General features: G+C 44.5%; 1 protein-coding gene across 1 annotated transcript in view; it reads right to left on the reverse strand.

Moving 5' to 3' along the window:
* Positions 1 to 464: 464 nt before the first annotated feature.
* scml4 (Scm polycomb group protein like 4) overlaps positions 465 to 21,436 on the reverse strand; it is a 94,752-nt gene continuing 73,780 nt past the window's right edge. Inside the window, exons 6-8 of the mRNA XM_072277607.1 lie at positions 14,028 to 14,294; positions 8,713 to 8,876; positions 465 to 2,649 (exon numbers count right to left, since the gene is read on the reverse strand). Coding sequence (XP_072133708.1) covers positions 2,524 to 2,649; positions 8,713 to 8,876; positions 14,028 to 14,294 — 557 coding nt within the window. The 3' untranslated portion in view covers positions 465 to 2,523. The remainder of the gene's footprint in view (positions 2,650 to 8,712; positions 8,877 to 14,027; positions 14,295 to 21,436) is intronic.

A 21,436-nucleotide genomic window follows, 5' to 3' on the forward strand; every position in this document is an offset into this window, starting at 1 on the left:
GAATGTCTCCCTTTGAATGCTCCCTCGGTTACGAACCCCCTGTTTCCCGCACATAAAGACGACATTGCTGTGCCTTCAGTTCAGGCCCATCTCCGCCAGTGCTGCAAGATCTGTAAGGATGCACGCACAGCCCTGCTCTGCTCAGCCGATCGCAACCAGAGAATTGCCGCTGGCCATCAAATTCCTGAACCAGATTATCAGCCTGGGCAGAAGGTTTGGCTCTCGTCAAAAGACATCCCCCTCACGAATGAACCCAAGAAACTTGCCCCTCACTACCTGGGACCATTCGAGATTGAGAGTGTCATCAACCCCTTGGTGGTCAGACTGAAACTGCCCGGATCCATGCACATTCATCCCACGTTCCACGTCTCCCAACTGAAACCTGTATCTGTCAGCCCTTTGTGCCCTCCTGCCGAACCCCCTCCACCCGCCCGGATCATTGACGACCACCCAGCGTACACCGTCCGACGAATACTGAATGTGCGCCGCCAAGGCAGGCGCCTCCAGTACCTGGTCGATTGGGAGGGATACAGCCCAGAGGAATGCACCTGGATTCCCCGCTCTTTCATCCTGGACCCTTCCCTCATCCGTGATTTCCATCGAGACAATCCGGACAAGCCTGGTGGTTCACCTGGAGGCCCCCATTGGTGAGGATACTGTCACAGTCCCGATGATTAATTCTCTATCTTTGTGCTAATTTCCTTTGATTGTGCCACGGTTCTGACAGTTAATTTCCCATTTTCTTCTCATTCTCTTTGATGACAGCACACCTGGTTTCCATCAAGACCTGTAGCATAAGAACCCCGGCATTACAACCACTAGTCACCAGATCGTTGGTTTTGCCTGTGTGGTAATTAACGTTTCCCAGCTGCTTAGGACTGTGTGTTCTAAGTTTTGCTCCAGTTTCAAGGTTTACCTATGAAACTCCATCTCTCCGTGTCAAGATCCCTCCTGTTTGTTGTTCAACGTTCACGTCTGCGTAAGCATCCTAACTCAGTCTCCGTGCCTGTGTCCTGCACTTGGGTTTGCTCCATTCACTCATTGCAACAGAAGTAGGCCTTGTCTGCATCAGGCCTTCGTCTGTTAGGTGGTCACTGATATAATATCCTCAAGCACAGCCTCCCAACCCTGCCCTATCCAGGCAGGCCCATTGTTTCAGTCTGTTTTTGTCCCACCTAACTCATTTCTTTCAACCCTACCACATAAATTCTACCGCAATTCAGTCGCACTTCACTAACATCATGACACTTAAGATATCCTTTGCCATTTTGACAGTTTCCATTTTCCTGGTCTCGTCTGATTTCTCTTCACCATGGACTTACCATACCTGTACCTCCAAAATGTCTTCCTTCTTTCCGACCTATGGCTTCTCATCTGCCAAAGTGAGCCCCTGACTGCAAAGATTGGCCAATTATCTCCATTCCTGAGCTGGCTGAACTCACTCCCTGGTAGCTGGCAAATTTCAATTCCCTCACTCCCCAATACACACCAGCAGTTAACCCCTCTCCCCACTGCACACTGTCTAGTTTGCTCCACTTCTGAGAATATACTTATTGGCTAATTCCACTCTCTAGTGAATTGGTTAACCTCATTCTCTAAACGTACACTGGCTGAGTAATCCTATATCGAGCAACAACCATTCATATTCTGGTTTCAGCTCTGATCTGATGAATGTTCAGAGAATCACCTACTAAAATATACACAGATTCAATCTGAACATCACTATAATTTTCACAGTCAGGAGCCGCAAGCCTGTCTAGTCAGTGCTTAGCTTCGTTTACCAGGTATTCAGGATTAAACCCCACTAGTGCTGAGGAACTTCACTTTCAAGAAACCTGCACCATTCGTGACTATATACAGAACAAACCTCAAGGTGTCAAGGATACACTTCTGAAAATAAGGTACGATCTCCATTTTGCTGCTTTCTGGAATCATCTAACAATTGGTCATCCCATCCACTGATGCCGGGAGTTTGCTAAGCAAAATATTAACCTTCAGTAGCAGAGAATTATACACTTATTTACACAGTTCAATATAACTTCTTAAAAGCAATATCGTTCACCTTAAAATTAAATTTAGATTATGTTGTACTATACACATTACATAAAGGCCATCGTTCATTCAGTCTGGCATTTGTACATTAATACTACACACCCACTTATTCAATGATACCTCCAGAAGATTAAGTTCACAATGAGGAACCAGGGTCGGCTAAAACGTCTCAGGTACTTTCATTGGAATTCCAGGTATGAAAACTCAGCGCATGCACTGCTGACGTTTGTTGGGTTTTTGTGCGCGCGGAAAGAAACCACAGATAAAATCACCCACAAACCAGCCCTTGTGTGTGGTCCTGCTGCAACTCGTCAAGTTAATCCAAGCCCTTCTTGCCAAATGTATCAGAAGGCTTTTGAACAACTTCAGCAGGAAGAAAGTGCACCTTCAAAGACAGGAAATAGAAACAAAACAAGAACAAGACAGACACGACTTGTCATCCACTTGTGCTGCTCACGTTTACCCCTCAGGTCAGTATTTGCCCTGTTTCAGTTTATCAATATGGTAGCAGAGCTTCAAAGCTGGGCCCAGTTTCAGTCCCATGTACTTCATTATCATGTCACTCTTCAGCAAGATCAAAGCATTCCCATCAATCTCCTAGAAAAAAAATGGGGAGGGGGAGAGAAGCAGATCAGCAACTGGAAAGAGACACATTTGCACCAAACATGAGTAACAAAGAGAAAACTGGAAATACTTAGGGATATGAGACGAGGAGAAATGGCAGGCTAACTTCTTGGGTGTAGAATCTGAATTCCGACAATTGACCCAACGCCCAACCATCACTTTTAACAGAACCACACATTAAGCCCTATTAAATTTCTATGAAATCTTACCACTCTAATTTTCAATAGGTGGAATTCAGGGAAATTGTGGGAATTCAGTCTCAACAATTAAATTACTTAAAGTTATTCGAGGTCGGTAGACATTTAAGGCTGCTGGATATTTGTTTTCTTTTCATTCAGAATCACACTACTTGCAGTCTTTTCCCCCTAGAGTCATATTTTAGACGGCACAGAAACAGGCCCTTCAGCCCTTTGTGTTCGTGCTGACCATCAGCTACCCAATTAACTCATCCAACATTAATCCTATTCTCTGGCTTTTATTTGCATCAGTTTATACAGCCAGGTAGTTGTGGCCAAAACTCTGGAACCAAACACCAAGTGTTACTCAGCCGGTTGAGAGGAAGTAATGGAAAAGTCCTGTGTCAGCTCTGGTCCAGTACCGCCGTTTGGTAGAGCACACCGATATCCAATGTACACTACTGCTGCCCGGTAGCAATGCAGATGTTTTGTTGCTTGGGTCAAATGACAGCATGCTCAGAGATTTGTTTCAAGGTTATATAACCATATAACAATTACAGCACGGAAACAGGCCATCTCGGCTCTTCTAGTCCGTGCCGAACTGTTACCCTATCCTAGTCCCACCGACCTGCACTCAGCCCATAACCCTCCATTCCTTTCCTGTCCATATATCTATCCAGTTTAACTTTAAACGACAACAGAGAACCTGCCTCAACCACTTCTGCTGGAAGCTCGTTCCACACAGCTACCACTCTCTGAGTAAAGTAGTTCCCCGTCATGTTACCCCTAAACTTTTGTCTTCTAACTCTCAACTCATGTCCTCTTGTTTGAATCTTCCTCACTCTCAAAGGAAAAAGTCTAACCACGTCAACTCTGTTAATCCCTCTCATAATTTTAAATACCTCTATCAAGTCCCCCCTCAACCTTCTATGCTCCAAAGAATAAAGACCTAACTTGTTCATCTTCCTCTGTAATTTAGGAGATGAAACCCAGGCAACATTTTAGTAAACGTCCTCTGTACTCTCTCAATTTTATTGACATCTTTCCTATAATTCGGTGACCAGAACTGTACACAATACTCCAGGTTTGGCCTTACCAATGCCTTATACAAATTCAACATTACATCCCAGTTCCTATACTCAATGCTCTGATTAATAAAGGACATGAAACCAAAAGCTTCCTTCACCACCCTATCCACATGAGATTCCATCTTCAGGGAACTATGGCACCATTATTTCTAGATCCCTCCGTTCTAAAGCATTCTTTAATGCCCTACCATTTACCATGTATGTCCTATTTTGATTAGTTCTACCAAAATGTAGCACCTCCCCATTTCTATATTCAGATTCCCAGTGCTGAGCTCTGAATAACCTGCCTGTAAATCCAGATTATTCTCACCTGGACACAGGTTTCCCATTTCATGTTTCGACTCTCTAACCTCTGGATCTGAGCTTCCAGCCTCTGGCTCTGTCTTGATTATGACTGCGAGACCAGAGCAACTCCAGCTTTCAGACTCCACTCACTCAACACTGGGCACCATTCCCCAAACTTCCTGCTGGGCCGTGTCTGCTCCTAGTTCGACTGCCGCTATGAGGGGGCCCTTCCTGGCATTCTTCCTGCGGGCCCACAGGCTGAAGGCAACTGCATCCCCAACAGCCGACAGGCCAAGGAGCAGCAGTGCAGAGAGTTTACAGTGGTTCATTACCATGTTCCAAGGGAAAACAGTAGAATGCCAAACAATACTGTTGACACAAAGTAAGAAGATACTCCCCTCTTCGACAGAGAGGAGCACAGACCATGGACTGTGTCAGTGAACAACTCCCAGTGGTTACTGATGGTACCAGCAATGCAGGCTGACATCCTGACTGACGCAACTGAATAAGAGTGCCACTCAGAGTGAGGCGGATCAGATGGAGACTGCAAGGTATTGATATCTCTGGAGATGAACTAGTAGAGTCAATACAAAGTGATTAAATTCTCTGGATTGGATTTAACAAAAGATCTACTCAACTCATTCCTCAGCAAGTTACAGATAACAGCAGCAAAAATACAAGTAATTTCAAGCTAACCTCTACCAAACATGCCTAAAAGCATGTCCCCACAATGTTTTATGGTCTAATAATTCACTTTAAGGTAAACAGTCACAAATCTTTCAGGAGTCATTCTCATTTCACTCCATTAAGCCAAATGGACTAGGGGAGCTCAGGTGGCATCCTCACCCGTGACTAGGACCAGAGAGCGCAGCCTCAGAATAGAGGGATCTCCATTTAAAACGGAGATGAGGAGGAACTTCTGCAGCCAGAGGGTGATGAATCTGTGGAATTCATTGCCAAGTCTCTGGGTGTAGTTAAGGCAGCGGTTGATAGGTTCTTGATTAGTCAGCGTGTGAAAGGTTATGGGGAGAAGGCAGGAGAATGGGGTTGAGAGGGAATTGCTCCCCCCTCACCATTCCCCATTCCTGTTTCTCTCACCTTATCTCCTTACCTGCCCATCACCTCCCTCAGGTGCTCCTCCCCCTTCCCTTTTTTCCATGGTCTTCTATCCTCCCCTATCAGATTCCCCTTTCTCCAGCCCTTTGTCTCTTTCACCACTCGACTTCCCAAAACTACACTTTGCCCCCTCCCTCTCTCAGTTTCACCTATCACGTTGTACCTCTTCCTCCCCTCCTCCCCCACCTTCTCACTCTGACTTCTCCTCTTTCTTTCCAATGGTGAAGAAGGGTTTCGGCCTGAAATGTTGACTGTTTACTCTTTTCCATAGATGCTCTCTGACCTGCTGAGTTCCTCCAGCATTTTGTATGAGTTGCTTGGATTTTCAGCATCGGCAGACTTTCTCATGTTTGAGAGGGAAATCGATCAGCCATGATGAAATGGCACAGCAGACTCAATTGGCCCAATTCTGCTCTAATGTCTTATGGACTAGATAAGACTTGTAGACAAAAATTTATGTAGGACCTGCAGTGATAGAATGGTCCATGCAAATGCTCACATCCACTACTTATAAGAAGGTTGAAATGCTGAGTAAATTATTTGCATCAAGGACTGGTATGGAAACACCAATGTCCAGGAACAGACATAGCTACAGAAAGTGCTCAATACCATAAGACCATAAGATATAGGAGCAGAATTAGATCATTTGGCCCATTGAGTCTGGTCCACTATTTCATCATGGCCGATCCATTTTCCCTCTCTGCCCCATTCTCCTGCCTTCTCCCTGTATCACTTCATGCCCTGACCAATCAAGAATCTATCAAGCTCTGCCTTAAGTACACATGAAGACTTGGCCTCCTTAGCTGCCTGTGGCAAAGAATTCCACAGATTCACCACCCTCTGGCTGAAGAAATTCTTCCTCATCTCTGTTCTAAATGGATGCCCCTCTATTCTGAGGCTGTGTCCTCTGGTCTTAGACTCTCCCACCATAGGAAATATCCACTCATATTCACTCTATCAAGGCCTTTCACCATTCAATAGGTTTCAATGAGGTCACCCCTCACTCTTCTGAATTCTAGTGAATACAGACCCAGAGCCATCAAATGACAAGCCATTCAATCCTGGAATCATTTTCATGAACCTCCTTTGAACCCTCTCCAGTTTCAGCACATCCTTCCTAAGATAAAGGGCCCAAGCCTTCTCACAATACTCTAATTGTGGCCTCACTAATACTTTATAAACTTTCAACATTGCATCCTTGTAATTATATTCTAGTCCTCTTGATATGAATGCTAACATTGCATTTGCCTTCCTCACCAGACTCAGCCTGTAAATTAACCTTTTGGGATTCCTGCACAAGGATTCCCAAGTCCCTTCGCTCCTCATTTTTTTTTGTATTTTCTCTCCATTTAGAAAATAGTCAAACCTTTAATTTCTTCTACCAAAGTGCATGTCCATACACTTTCCGACACTGTATTCTATCTGCCATTTCTTTGCCTATTCCCCTAATCTGTCTAAATCTTTCTTCTCTACTTCCTCAAAACTACCTTCCCCTCTACCTATCTTCATATCATCTGCAAACTTTGCAATAAAGCCATCAATCCTTTCATCCAAATCATTGACAAATAATGTAGTAAGTATCGGTCCCAACACAGACACTTGTGGAACACCATTGGTCACAGGCAGCCAGTCAGAAAAGGTTCCATTTTTCCCCATTCTCCTTTGCAAATCTGCTCAAGCTCTGTCAGATTGCATTTGGATGATGAGTGAACAGCCTTTTTCAAGTTCAGCCACAAATTCTTAATTGGTTTGAGGTCTGGATTCTGGCTTGGCTACTCCAGAACATTAACTTTGTTGTTTTTAAGCCATACCTGAGTAGCTTTGGCTTTATACTTGGGGTCATTGTCTTGCTGGGAAACAAATCTCCCAAATCGTTATTTCTCTTGGAAACTGCATCAGGTTTTCCTCCAGGATTTCCCTGTATTTTGCTGCAGTAATTTTACCCTCTACCTTCACAAGCCTTCCAGGGTCTGCTGCATTGAAGCATCCCCACAGCATGATGCAGCCACCACCATGCTTCACAGTAGGGATAACGCATTTTTGATGATGTGCTGTGTTTGGCTTACGCCAAAAGTAGTGTTTAGTCTGATGACCAAAAAGCTCAAATTTTGGTTTGATCAGACCATAGAACCTTCTTACAGCTGACTTCAGAGTCTCCCACATGCCTTCTGGCAAACTCCAGCCGAGATTTCATGTGAGTTTTTTCAACAGTAGCTTTCTCTTTGCCTGTCTCCCATAAGGCTGCCACTGGTGAATCACCCAGGCAACAGTTGTTGTTTGCGCAGTCTCTCCCATCTCAGCCACTGAAGCTTGTAACTCCTCAGAGTTGTCACAGGTCTCATGGGGGCCTCCCTCATTAGTCCCCTTCTTGCACGGTCACTCAGTTTTTGAGGACGGTCTGCTCTAGGCAGATTTACAGCTGTGCCATATTCTTTACATTTCTTGATGATCGACTTAACTGTACTCCAAGGGATATTTAGTGACTTGGAAATTTTCTTGTATCCATCTCCTGGCTTGTGCTTTTCAATAACCTTTTTCTGGAGTTTCTTGGAGTGTTCTTTTGTCTTCCTGGTGTATTTTTTTGCCAGGATACTGACTCACCAGCAGTTGGACCTTCCAGATGCAAGTGTATTTTTACTGCAATCAATTGAAACACCTTGACTACACACAGGTCTCCATTGAACTAATTATGTGACTTACCTTCTGTAACTAATTGGCTGCACCAGTGATGATTTGGTGTGCCATATTAAAAGGGGGTGAATACTTACACAATTATTTTGTGTTTTATATTTGTAATTAATTTCAATCACTTTGTAGAGATCTGTTTTCACTTTGACACAAAAGAGTCTTTTTCTGTTAATCAGTGCCAAAAACAGCCAAATTACATCCACTGTGATTCAATGTTGTAAAACAATAAAATATGAAAACTTCCAAGGTGGGGTGAATGGGCACTGTATTATGTTACGAGCATCAGGCTCCTGAACTGCTATGGATAATGTTGTTCAGAACAACTCTGAACTAATTCTATGATCTACAGACTCAATTTTAAGGACTCTTTACAACTCATGTTCTCAGTATTATTTTTATTTGCACAGTTTGTCTTCTTTTTTGCACAACAAACACTGAAGTTTTGCCAATCTTTGTCTATGTCACTTGTTATAAAATTCTATTACATTTTCCTGTAAATGCTTGCAAGAAACTAAATCTCAAGGTTGTATATGGTAACATCCATGTACTTTGATAATAAATTTCCTTTGAACTTTGAATTGAATTGGCCTTGACTGTTGCCTGATCAGAAAGGCAAGCTCGGCTTGATGTATGGAGATGTATGGTTGCTGAAGCAGAGAGGAAGTTTCCTGACTGACACTTACATGCTTCCTGAAGAGCTCAGCATGTGGACCCAAAGCCTGAGGATCAGATTCCCTGACGAAACGCATCACATCCTCCACGGTCCAGGTAGACGGGTGCCTGCCGTATGACCGGAGGGTGTCCTGTGGTAGTATGTGACGTTCAGGGCCTGAGGCAGGACTACTCGCTAAAATGAGATTACAAGGAAATAAAACAATAGAATAATTCATCGTGAATGACCATGAAAATATTAAAGCAAAATAATTGTAAGCACGATTTTACCAATTAATAGGAAATCTGAACCCAATTTTGCTTCTTTTCAGTTGCAAATACTGTATCTGGTGTATTTACTCAAAAAACCGTGTTCTTCTATTTAAGGCCTTGCCAGCATTACATCAATGTAGTGGGCAACACTCTCAGTACTTGTCTATAATAAAACTAAACAAGGTAGAGGGAAAAGATCTCATATCCAGATAATTAGAATATAATTAATTTCACACTTTTCTAATTTATATTAATTAGAATATAAATACTTTTCCACTGAGGTGGGGTGAGACTACAAATTTGGGTCGTGGGTTAAGGGTGAAAAGTGAAATGTTTAAAGGGAAACAGGAGGAGAACCTTCTTCACTCTGAGGGTGGTGAGAGAGTGGGTACGAGCTGTTAGCACAAGTGGTGGATGCAAGGTCGATTTCAACGCTTAAGAGAAGTTTGGAACAGTACGTAGATGGGAGGGGTTTGGAGGGCTACGGTACGGGTGCAGGTTGATGGGACTAGGCAGTTTAATTGATTTGGCATGGACTAGATGGGCCGAAGGACCTGTTTCTGTGCTGTAATTTTCTATGGCTCCATATCAATGAACACTGTTCAAATTGATACATATTTCTTATTCAGATCTTCAGTTCTTTAAATAAAATCGAGCCTCTTTATAAGCAGCTTCTTTAACCTGGCTGTTGCTCTCTTCCTGCCATCCCCACTATCCCATCCCACTCCAGTTCATCAGCTACACGGACAAGTTTTTGGTCTCAAGTGATCGGAAGATACAAAGTGCAGGGAGACTATGTCAGAAACACTAGTTCCAATTTGATCTGGAACCCAACATAAGCAGCGACAAGGTGACGCACCTTCTCGTCTCTTCCCTCACCCTGATAATCAAAACAAAACTGAAACACTGAGCCCTTGTTCTGAATGAGAGAAAACCAAATTCCTGCCTCCCATGGGAATCAGAATCAAACAAGGCTGACCTACAGAGCAGACACGTCCTCAGATCTAAAAATACACTGTTTAAAAATACAGCCACATACCCATAACCAGTCCAGACTGCTTGTCCAGACCCTGTTATGTATTTTAAGGTTACTTTAGGGCAGCACAGTGTCAAGCTGATAGAGCAGATGTCTCACAACTCCAGAGACTAGTAAACTCCCTAAATCATAACCCCAGAGACTAGTAAACTTCCTGTCTCATAACTTCAGAGACGAGTAAACTCGTTGTCTCAACTCCAGAGACTAGTAAACTCTCTGTCTCAACTCCAGAGACTAGTAAACTTGCTGTCTCACAATTCCAGAGACTAGTAAACTCCCTGTCTCACAACTACAGAGACAAGTAAACTCACTGTCTCACAACTCTAGAGATGAGTAAACTCACTGTTTCAACTCCAGAGACGAGTAAACTCGCTGTCTCACAATTCCAGAGACTAGTAAACTCCCTGTCTCACAACTCCAGAGACTAGTAAACTCCCTGTCTCACAACCCCAGAGACTATTAAACTCCCTGTCTCAACTCCAGAGACGAGTAAACTCACTGTCTCGCAACTCCCAAGACCAGTAAGCTCCCTCTCTCACAACCCCAGAGACTAGTAAACTCCCTGTCTCACAACTCCAGAGACTAGTAAACTCGCTGTCTCACAACCCCAGAGACTAGTAAACTCCCTGTCTCACAACTCCAGAGACTAGTAAGCTCGCTGTCTCACAACCCCAAAGACCAGTAAACTCGCTGTCTCACAACCCCAGAGACTATTAAACTCCCTGTCTCACAACCCCAGAGACTAGTAAACTCCCTGTCTCACAACCCCAGAGACGAGTAAACTCCCTGTCTCACAACTCCAGAGACGAGTAAGCTCGCTGTCTCACAACTCCAGAGACTAGTAAACTGGCTGTCTCAACTCCAGAGACTATTAAACTCGCTGTCTCACAACCCCAGGGACTAGTAAACTCACTGTCTCAACTCCAGAGACTAGTAAACTCCCTGTCTCACAACTCCAGAGACGAGTAAACTCCCTGTCTCACAACTCCAGAGACTAGTAAACTCCCTGTCTCACAACTCCAGAGACTAGTAAACTCGCTGTCTCACAACCCCAGAGACTAGTAAACTCACTGTCTCAACTCCAGAGACTAGTAAACTCGCTGTCTCACAACCCCAGAGACTAGTAAACTCCGTCTCACAACTCCAGAGACTAGTAAGCTCGCTGTCTCACAACCCCAAAGACCAGTAAACTCGCCGTCTCACAACCCCAGAGACTATTAAACTCCCTGTCTCACAACCCCAGAGACTAGTAAACTCCCTGTCTCACAATCCCAGAGACGAGTAAACTCCCTGTCTCACAACTCCAGAGACGAGTAAGCTCGCTGTCTCACAACTCCAGAGACTAGTAAACTGGCTGTCTCAACTCCAGAGACTATTAAACTCGCTGTCTCACAACCCCAGAGACTAGTAAACTCACTGTCTCAACTCCAGAGACTAGTAAACTCCCTGTCCCACAACTCCAGAGACGAGTAAGCTCGCTGTCTCACAACTCCAGAGACTAGTAAAGCCACTGTCTAGTGTTTGACATCTGTATCCCGGGAAAAAGTTTGGGAACTATTAATTAAATAAGTATTAAAAACTTTATTCCTCAAGATACAGTGCCAAATTGTCCCTTTGAGCTGCGCTGCCCAGCAACCCCCAATTTAACCCTTACCTAATAACAGGACAATTTACAATGACCAATTAACTTACCAACTGGTACATCTTTGGACTGTGAGAGGAAACCAGAACACTCGGAGGAAACCCACGTGGTCATGGGGAGAACGTACAAACTCCTTACGGACAGAGGCGGGTTATTGAACCCTGGTCGCTGGTACTGTAAGGCGTTGTGCTGACTACTATGTCACTGATTTGAAGTTCACTGCAGACCTTATGGGCCTCTTTGTTGTCTTTATGACTGTTACTAATGCGATGGGCTGATGGTAGGAGGTGTGAGAAGGGATGGAGACATAGGTTAAAGTAATCTGCATTTCTGACTGACAGACACACCGTGAAAATTTTAAACCAACTGCAGATACCATACCTCTGAAATAAAGACAGAAAATAAATACGAGCGGAGCTATGATGGCACTAGAGAGCAGCTTCACGAGCTCATCTGCGGAAACAGCTTAATTTCTACCTTTAATGTCTCCTTTTTCCTTTTCAAAGAGGATGGATTCTGTCAGTGCCCCTGACCTGCAACTGCACTCAAACTGCAGTTCTTTACCGCGATGGTTCCTGCTCCTGGGGCTCACTGACCGGCCGTTTATCGATATCCCAAGGGCGAGGCCTAGAAGACGAGCACGCCTTCATTTGCAGCCCCGTGGCCAATCCGATTCTATGCTGGTGCTGCTGACTGAAGCGTTGCGGGAGAAATCGGAATATTGGGATCAGCGGATCAGCTATTGGAGGTCTCTGTACTTGCTCTCTCGATGGTGGGGGCAGAGGTTGCTGCCGATTCTTGGGTCAAAGAACTCGATAAAAGCGGCGCGGCAGACTTTAAAACTGTAAATCAGCGAGTTGTTTTGTTTCTGTTGGTCACCCCCTCTCGCAGTGTGACACCTCTCTGCCCCTTTATTAGGGAGAGACAGAGCCTGTGGCATGGCAAATTGGTTGGGTGAAGGATTCGTTTTTCTGTACTGCAGATCATGATCTCTCTTGAGGACTTTGCTATTGCTTACTTGCAGGGTGGTGAGCGCTGAAGCTTTTTGTTCAAATAAGTAGGGGAGGGGTGATGCTTTGCTGCTGTTTATACGCAGGAGGTGGGAGATGGGGGGGTTGTGATTCTAACCTTTTTACTGTCATTCATTCTTTGGTTTACTCTTCTGTTTTCGTGGATGTTTGTGAAGAACAAGAATTTCAGGTGGTATATTGTATACATTCTTTGATATCAAATGGAACTATTGAAAATGCTGGAAACACTCATCTGATCAGGCAGCATCTGTGGAAAGAGAAACAGTTAATGCTTGAGGTTGTGATGAAAAGTTTGGAACCTGAAACATTAGTTCTGTTTCTCTTTCTACAGATGTTGTCTTAACCTGCTGAGTGTTTCCACCATAGAACATAGAACATCAGAGTGAGGTTTAACATTATTGATACAGTATATGCTGTAATACAGTATATGGTGGCAGATAAATCAGAAATGATGCCATCAAAAGTGTACTTCGTTAAACGAGGAGGAGCTATATTTGCTTTGCTACGCGTCGTTCTTCATTAATAAACTGAGGTTTCCTACTTTAGTTTCCAAAGCAAAGCAATACCAATAGCATTCAGGAAAATGTCATGTTCATTCTGGTCACATCAGGCTGCACTACCGTTCTCTCAAAGGGTGCCCCAACAGGTCACCCAGTTGTCGAGTATAAAGCAAAATTAAATGAGTAGTGCAAAAAGGATGATGTGTGGGTTGATAGCTGAATAGGCTGCTGTTACAGGTCACACACATCAAAGTTGCTGGTGAATGCAGCAGGCCAGGCAGCATCTCTAGGAAGAGGTACAGTCGACGTTTCAGGCCGGGACCCTTCGTCAGGGCTAACTGAAGGAAGAGTTAGTAAGAGATTTGAAAGTGGGAGGGGGAGGGGGAGATCCAAAATGATAGGAGAAGACAGGAGGGGGAGGGATGGAGCCAAGAACTGGACAGGTGATTGGCAAAAGGGATATGAGAGGATCATGGGACAGGAGGCCCAGGGAGAAAGACAAGGGGGGGAAACCCAGAGGATGGGCAAGGGGTATATTCAGAGGGACAGAGGGAAAAAAAGGAGAGTGAGAGAAAGAATGTGTGTATAAAAATAAATAACGGATGGGGTACGAGGGGGAGGTGGGGCATTAGCGGAAGTTAGAGAAGTCAATGTTCATGCCATCAGACTGTTACAGGTCGCTCATTTGTAGGTGATGGGGGGTGGAATTGGATGGGGGAGAGTGTTGGTAGTGATTGGAAGATGGGTACAATACAATAAATTGGAGTTAATGTACGGTGGGTGTCACTGGTTGGCGTAGACTCAGTGGGCTGTTGGACCTCTCAGTACTCTCGGGCGGAATGACAGCGGCCGACATGAAACATACCTGCATTACCGCTTTCCTTGCCCTCATAAAACGTCGCGCCTCCAGCCACGCTGGGCGAAAGCCGTCGCAGGCCCGCCGAAGGGGGCCCACTGGAGGACTGGTAGGATGAGCGGTAGTTGTAAGGAATGGGCCCTGCACTCCTGTGGTCTCCGGAGTTGCGCCTCGACGGACTACGGGCGTTCATTGAGTGGAGAGGACCATCTATGGAGTCCACTGCAAATCTGCTCTCCACAGATCCGATGAGGTCATCCTCTGATATCACCGTCTCTGAAGTGGGAATCATAAAAGAAAACGCATGATACAGTCGCACATTCGTTCATTGGTTAGGGGAACAGAAAGAAGGGTCTGTGGATCAGTACGAGATGGACTGTTGCCTCCCGGGTGTCAGGATCAGATTAATCTCAGATCGAGTTCACACCATTCTTAAGTGGGACGAGGAGAAGCCATGGAGGTTATGACCCATGTTGGTACCAATGGCATGGGTACGGAGTTTGATGAAACCCTGCAAAGTGTGTTCAGGGAGTTAGGTGGTAAGTTAAAGGACAGGACCTCCGTGGTTGTGATCTCTGGATTGCTATCCATGCCACTTGCTAATGAGGCCAGAAATAGGAAGATCATGCAATTTAACACGTGGCTAAGGAATTGGTGCAGGAGGGAGGGCTTCACAATTTTGGATCATTGGGCTTTCTTTCAGGGAAGGTGTGACCTGTGAGAAGAGAGCGTGTGCTCAGTAAACAGTGTTCTGCCATTCTCAACACAGATGCTGAACCGGAGGCTGACTAATATCCTAGCAGGAAGGTTTGCTAGTGTGGCACAGGAGGTTTTAAACTAGAGTTACAGGGAGATGGGAACCAGAGCGCCGGAACAGATAGTGGAGTGGTTGTAGAGAAAGATGCTGTTAAGCCTGCATACAAAGTCAGGAATCAAAAGGTTAACTAATGTTCTGAGCTGTGTATATTTCAATGCAAGGAGTATTGTAGAAAACGCAGATGAGCTGAGGGCATGGATCAGCACCTGGAATTGTAGCCATTAGTGAGACTTGGTTGCAGGAAAGGCAGGAGTGGGAGCTCTGTGTTCTGGGATTCCATTGTTTTAGACGTGATTGAGTGGGAAGGATTAAAGGGGGAAGGGTGGTATTACTAGTCAGGGAAAATGTCACGGCAGTGCTCAGTCAGGATAGACTGGAAAGCTCATCCAGTGAGGCTTTGTGGGCACAACTGAGGAATAAGAAAGGTATGACCATGTTAATGAGATTGTAACATAGACCACCCAACAGTCAGTGGGATCTAGAGGAGCAGATATTTAGAAAGCTCACAAGAAACATAAGGTTGTGATGGTACATGATTTTAACTTTCCACACATTGACTGGGACTCCCATACTGTAAAAGGACTAGATGGGAAAGGGTTTGTCAAATGTGTTCAGGAAGGTTTTCTTAATCAGTGCATCAAAGTCCCAACTATGGAAAGTGCAGTGCTAGATCTCCTCTTACAGAATAAGACAGGGCAGGTGAAAGAAAGGGAGGGAACATTTTGCATTAGTTTTCATAAAGCCAATAGTTTCAAGGTAATTACAGAAAAGGATAGGTCTGGTCCTCAGGTTGAGAGTCTAAATTGGAGAAGGGCCAATTTTGATGGTATCAGAAAGGATCTGGCAAGTGTGGATTGGGACTGGCTGTTTTCTGACAAAGGTGTACTTGGTAAGTGGAAGGCCTTCAAAAGTGAAATTTTGGTACTACAGAGTTTGCATGTTCTTTTCAGAATAAAGGGCAAGGATAATAGGTTTGGAGTACCTTGGTTTTCAGGAGAAACTGAGACTCTGGTTAAGCAAAAGAAGGAGGTGCATAACAGGTAGTATATTGGCAGGCAGGAACAAATGAGGTACCTGAGGAGTACAGGAAATGCGAGAGAAGATGCCAGATGCGAATCAGGAGGAAGAAGATATGAACTTGTTCTAGCAGACAAGATGAAAGAGATGCCCAAGAGCTTTGCAGAAACAAAGGTTCTGAACTTAAAGAGGGGTAACTTTGAAGGTATGAGACATGAATTAGCTAAGATAGACTGGCAAATGACACTTAAAGGATTGACGGTGGATATGCAATGGCAAGCATTTAAAGGTTGCATGGATGAACTACAACAATTGTTCATCCCAGTTTGGCAAAAGAATAAATCAAGGAAGGTAGTGCACCCGTGGCTGACAAGAGAAATTAGGGATAGTATCAATTCCAAAGAAGAAGCATACAAATTAGCCAGAGAAAGTGGCTCACCTGAGGACTGGGAGAAATTCAGAGTTCAGCAGAGGAGGACAAAGGGCTTAATTAGGAAGGGGAAAAAAGATTATGAGAGAAAACTGGCAGGCAACATAAAAACGGACTGTAAAAGCTTTTATAGACATGTAAAAAGGAAAAGACTGGTAAAGGCAAATGTAGGTCCCCTGCAGACAGAAACAGGTGAATTGATTATGGGGAGCAAGGACATGGCAGACCATTTGAATAATTACTTTGGTTCTGTCTTCACTAAGGAGGACATGAATAATCTTCCAGAAATAGTAGGGGACAGAGGGTCCAGTGAGATGGAGGAACTGAGCGAAATACATGTTAGTAGGGAAGTAGTGTTAGGTAAATTGAAGGGATTGAAGGCAGATAAATCTCCAGGGCCAGATGGTCTGCCTCCCAGGGTGCTTAAGGAAGTAGCCCAAGAAATAGTGGATGCATTAGTGATAATTTTTCAAAACTCGTTAGATTCTGGACTAGTTCCTGAGGATTGGAGGGTGGCTAATGTGACTCCACTTTTTAAAAAAGGAGGGAGAGAGAAACCGGGGAATTATAGACCGGTTAGCCTAACGTCGGTGGTGGGGAAACTGCTGGAGTCAGTTATCAAGGATGTGATAACAGCACATTTGGAAAGTGGTGAAATGATCGGACAAAGTCAGCATGGATTTGTGAAAGGAAAATCATGTCTGACGAATCTCATAGAATTTTTTGAGGATGTAACTAGTAGAGTGGATAGGGGAGAACCAGTGGATGTGGTATATTTGGATTTTCAAAAGGCTTTTGACAAGGTCCCACACAGGAGATTAGTGTGCAAACTTAAAGCACACGGTATTGGGGGTAAGGTATTGGTGTGAGTGGAGAGTTGGTTAGCAGACAGGAAGCAAAGAGTGGGAATAAACGGGACCTTTTCAGAACGGCAGGAGGTGACTAGTGGGGTACCGCAAGGCTCAGTGCTGGGACCCCAGTTGTTTACAATATATATTAATGACTTGGATGAGGGAATTAAATGCAGCATCTCCAAGTTTGCGGATGACACGAAGCTGGGTGGCAGTGTTAGCTGTGAGGAGGATGCTAAGAGGATGCAGGGTGACTTGGATAGGTTGGGTGAGTGGGCAAATTCATGGCAGATGCAATTTAATGTGGATAAATGTGAAGTTATCCACTTTGGTGGCAAAAATAGGAAAACAGATTATTATCTGAATGGTGGCCGATTAGGAAAAAGGGAGGTGCAACGTGACCTGGGTGTCATTATACACCAGTCATTGAAAGTGGGCATGCAGGTACAGCAGACGGTGAAAAAGGCGAATGGTATGCTGGCATTTATAGCGAGAGGATTTGAGTACAGGAGCAGGGAGGTACTACTGCAGTTGTACAAGGCCTTGGTGAGACCGCACCTGGAGTATTGTGAGCAGTTTTGGTCCCCTAATCTGAGGAAAGACATCCTTGCCATAGAGGGAGTACAGAGAAGGTTCACCAGGTTGATTCCTGGGATGGCAGGACTTTCATATGAAGAAAGAATGGATGAACTGGGCTTGTACTCGTTGGAATTTAGAAGATTGAGGGGGGATCTGATTGAAACGTATAAGATCCTAAAGGGATTGGACAGGCTAGATGCAGGAAGATTATTCCCGATGTTGGGGAAGTCCAGAACAAGAGGCCACAGTTTGAGGATAGAGGGGAAGCCTTTTAGGACCGAGATTAGGAAAAACTTCTTCACACAGAGAGTGGTGAATCTGTGGAATTCTCTGCCACAGGAAACAGTTGAGGCCAGTTCATTGGCTATATTTAAGAGGGAGTTAGATATGGCCCTTGTGGCTACGGGGGTCAGGGGGTATGGAGGGAAGGCTGGGGCGGTGTTCTGAGTTGGATGATCAGCCATGATCATAATAAATGGCGGTGCAGGCTCGAAGGGCCGAATGGCCTACTCCTGCACCTACTTTCTATGTTTCTATGTTTCTATATATTAAGAGCAAAAGGATAGCAAAGGACAAAATTCATCCTCTGGGAGATCAAAGTGGTAATCTATGCATGGAGCCAAACGAGATAGGGGAGATCTTAAATGGATTTTTTTTGCATCTGTATTTACTCGGGAGATTGGCACAGAGACTATAGAGGCAAGGCAATGCAGCAGCCAGGTCATGGACCCGACACAGATTACAGAGGAGGAGGTGTTCGCTGCCTTGAGGCAAATGAGGGAGGATTAATCCTCAGGACCTGACAAGCTGTCCCCTCAGACCATGTGGGAGACAAGTAGAGAAATTGCACTGGCTCTAGCAGAGATAGTTAAAATATCCTTTGTCATGGGTGAAGTAGCAGAGGATTGGAGGAGAGCTAATGGTTTGAGAAAGGATCTGAGAATAAGTCCGGGAATTATAGGCTGGTGAGCCTGACATCAGTAGTGGGTAGGTTATTGTAAGGTATTCTAAGAGACCAGGTATATAAGTATTTGGATAGATAGGGATTGATTAGGGCTAGTCAACATGGCTTTGTGCATGATAAGTCATGTCTAACCATTCTTTGAATTTTCAAGAAAGTTACGAGGAAAGTTGATGAAGGTAAGCCAGGATATGTGGTCTACCTGGACCTGAGCAAGGCCTTTGACAAGGATCGCATGGGAGGTTGGTCAAGAAGGTTCAGTTGCTTGTCATTCAAGCTGAGGTAGTAAATCGGATTAGACATTGGCTTTGTGGGAGAAGACAGAGGGTGGTTGTAGATGGTTGCCCCTCTGTCTGGAGACCTTTGACTAGTGGTGCGCCGGAGGGATCTGTGTTCGGTCCATTGTTGTATGTCATCTATATCAATGATCTGAATGATACTGTGGTAAATTGGATCAGCACATTTTGCAGCTGACACTAAGGATGCAGGTATAATGGTCAGCGGGAAAGACGGCAAAGCTTGCAGTGGGATATGGACCAGCTGGAAAAATGGCTGAAAGATGGCAGATGGAATTTAATGCAGACAAGTGTGGGGTGCTGCACTTTGGGAGGATTGACCAGGGAATAGGTCTTACACAGTGAGCATTAGGGCACTGAGGAGTGCAGTAGAACAGAGGGATTTGGGAATTCAAATTCAGAATTCCTTGAAAATGGCATCCTAAATAGATTGGGTCAAAAAGAAAGATTTTAACGTATTAGCCTTTATAAATCAATGTATTGAGTACAAGAGTTAGAATGTTATGTTAAAGTTATATTAAACATTGGTGAGGCCTAATTTGGAGTATTGTGTGTAGTTCTGATCGCCTACCTACAGGAAAGATGTCAATAAGTTTGAAAGCGTGCAGAGGAAATTTAAAAGGATGTTGCCGGAACTTGAGGAACTGAGTTAGAGGAAACGACTGTTAAAGTTAAAGGGTTATGACTTTATTCCCTAGAATGTAGAAGACTGAGGAGAGATTTGATTGAAATATATAAAATTATGAGTGGTATAGAAGGGATAAATGCAAGCAAGCTTTTTCCACTGAGGTTGGGTGAGACTAGAACTAGAGGTCATGGGTGAGGGTGAAAGGTGAAATGTTTAAGGGATCTTCTTCACTCAGAGGGCAGTGAGAATGTGAAACAAGTTGCCAGCAGAACTGGTGGATGTGCGGTTGATTTCAAAATTTAAGAGAAATTTGGATGGGTACATGGATGGAAGGGTTATAGAGGGCTTTGTTCTGGGTGCAAGTTGATGGGACGAGGCAGACTGATGGTTCAGTACAGACTAGATGGGTTGAAGGGCCTGTTTCTGTGCTGTACTTTTCTGTGACTCTATGACAGATAACACAAAAAGAAAGCTGGAAATACTCAAAAGGTGAGGTGGCACTTGTGAGGAGCAAAACACAGTTTCAGGTCAATGACCTGTCACCTGTATTTCCAGCATTTTCAGTTTCATTTCTGATTTCCAGCTTTTTTTCTTTATAATTACATACGCATTTTGAAATCCTCCCTTCTAAAAATGAGGAGTGACATTTGGAATTTTCCCATCCTCCACAACCATTCCAGACACCAGTGGTTCTTGTAAGATCGCCACCAAATGCCTCCACAATCTCTTTAGTTACCAGTTTCAGAACCCTGGGGTGTAGTATATCTAGTCCCTGATAATGTCCCCCTCCAATCAACTTTGGCCTGCTCCTCTCTCATGCCTCTGCAGTCCCCTTTACTCCACTTTAATACCAGTACTTTGATTTTAGCTTCTCCTTCTCAGACTACAGAGTGAATTCTATCACTGCTTCCAAAGTGTTCTGATACCTTAAGTTTCCTAATCAAATCTGGTTTGTTACACAACACCCAATCCAGAATTGTCTTTTCCCTAGTGGAATTGACCATAAGCTGCTCTAAAAAGCCATCTTCTAGGCATTCTACAAATTCCTTCTCCTGGGATCCAGTACCAACATCATTGAACCAATATGATTGTATCAATCTACTTGCATATTGAAATCCCCCATGGCTATCGTAACATTGCCCTTTTCGTATGCCTCCCATCCTGGCTTCTGTTCGAGGCCTGTATATAACACCTATTAGAGTCTTTTCATCCACGTACATCTTTCTCTCCCCCCTACTTTCTGTTTTCCACAGGGATTGCTTCCTACACGATGCTCTTAACCATTCTTCTCTCCCCGCTGATCTCCCTCCTGGCACTTATCCTTGCAAGCAGAACAAGTGCCACAGCTGCCCCTACACCTCCTCCCTCACTACCATCCAGGACCCGAAACAGTCCTTCCAGGTGAGGCAACACTTTGCCTGTGAGTCTGTTGGGGTCATCTACCGTATCTGGTGATCCCGGTATATTGGTAAGACCCGAGGAACCACTTCACCTGTGAGTCTGTTGGGGTGATCTACCGTATCTGGTGATCCCGGTATATTGGTAAGACCCGAGGTAGATTGGGAGACCGTATCTGGTGATCCCGGTATATTGATAAGACCCGAGGCAGATTGGGAGAAAGCGTCATCATCCACCAGAAGAAGTGACATCTCTCAATGGCCTCCGATTTCAATTCTACATCCCATCCCCGTTCTGACATGCCAGTCTATGGCCTCCTGTACTGCCACGATGAAGCCACAGTCAGTTTGGAAGAGCAACACCTTATATTCCGTCTAGGTTAGCCTCCAACCTGATGTCATGAACATTGATTTCTCGAACCAGGAATCAGGTTTATTATCA

The sequence above is a fragment of the Mobula birostris genome, chromosome 2 (assembly GCF_030028105.1).
Source record: "Mobula birostris isolate sMobBir1 chromosome 2, sMobBir1.hap1, whole genome shotgun sequence".
NCBI lineage: Eukaryota > Metazoa > Chordata > Chondrichthyes > Myliobatiformes > Myliobatidae > Mobula > Mobula birostris.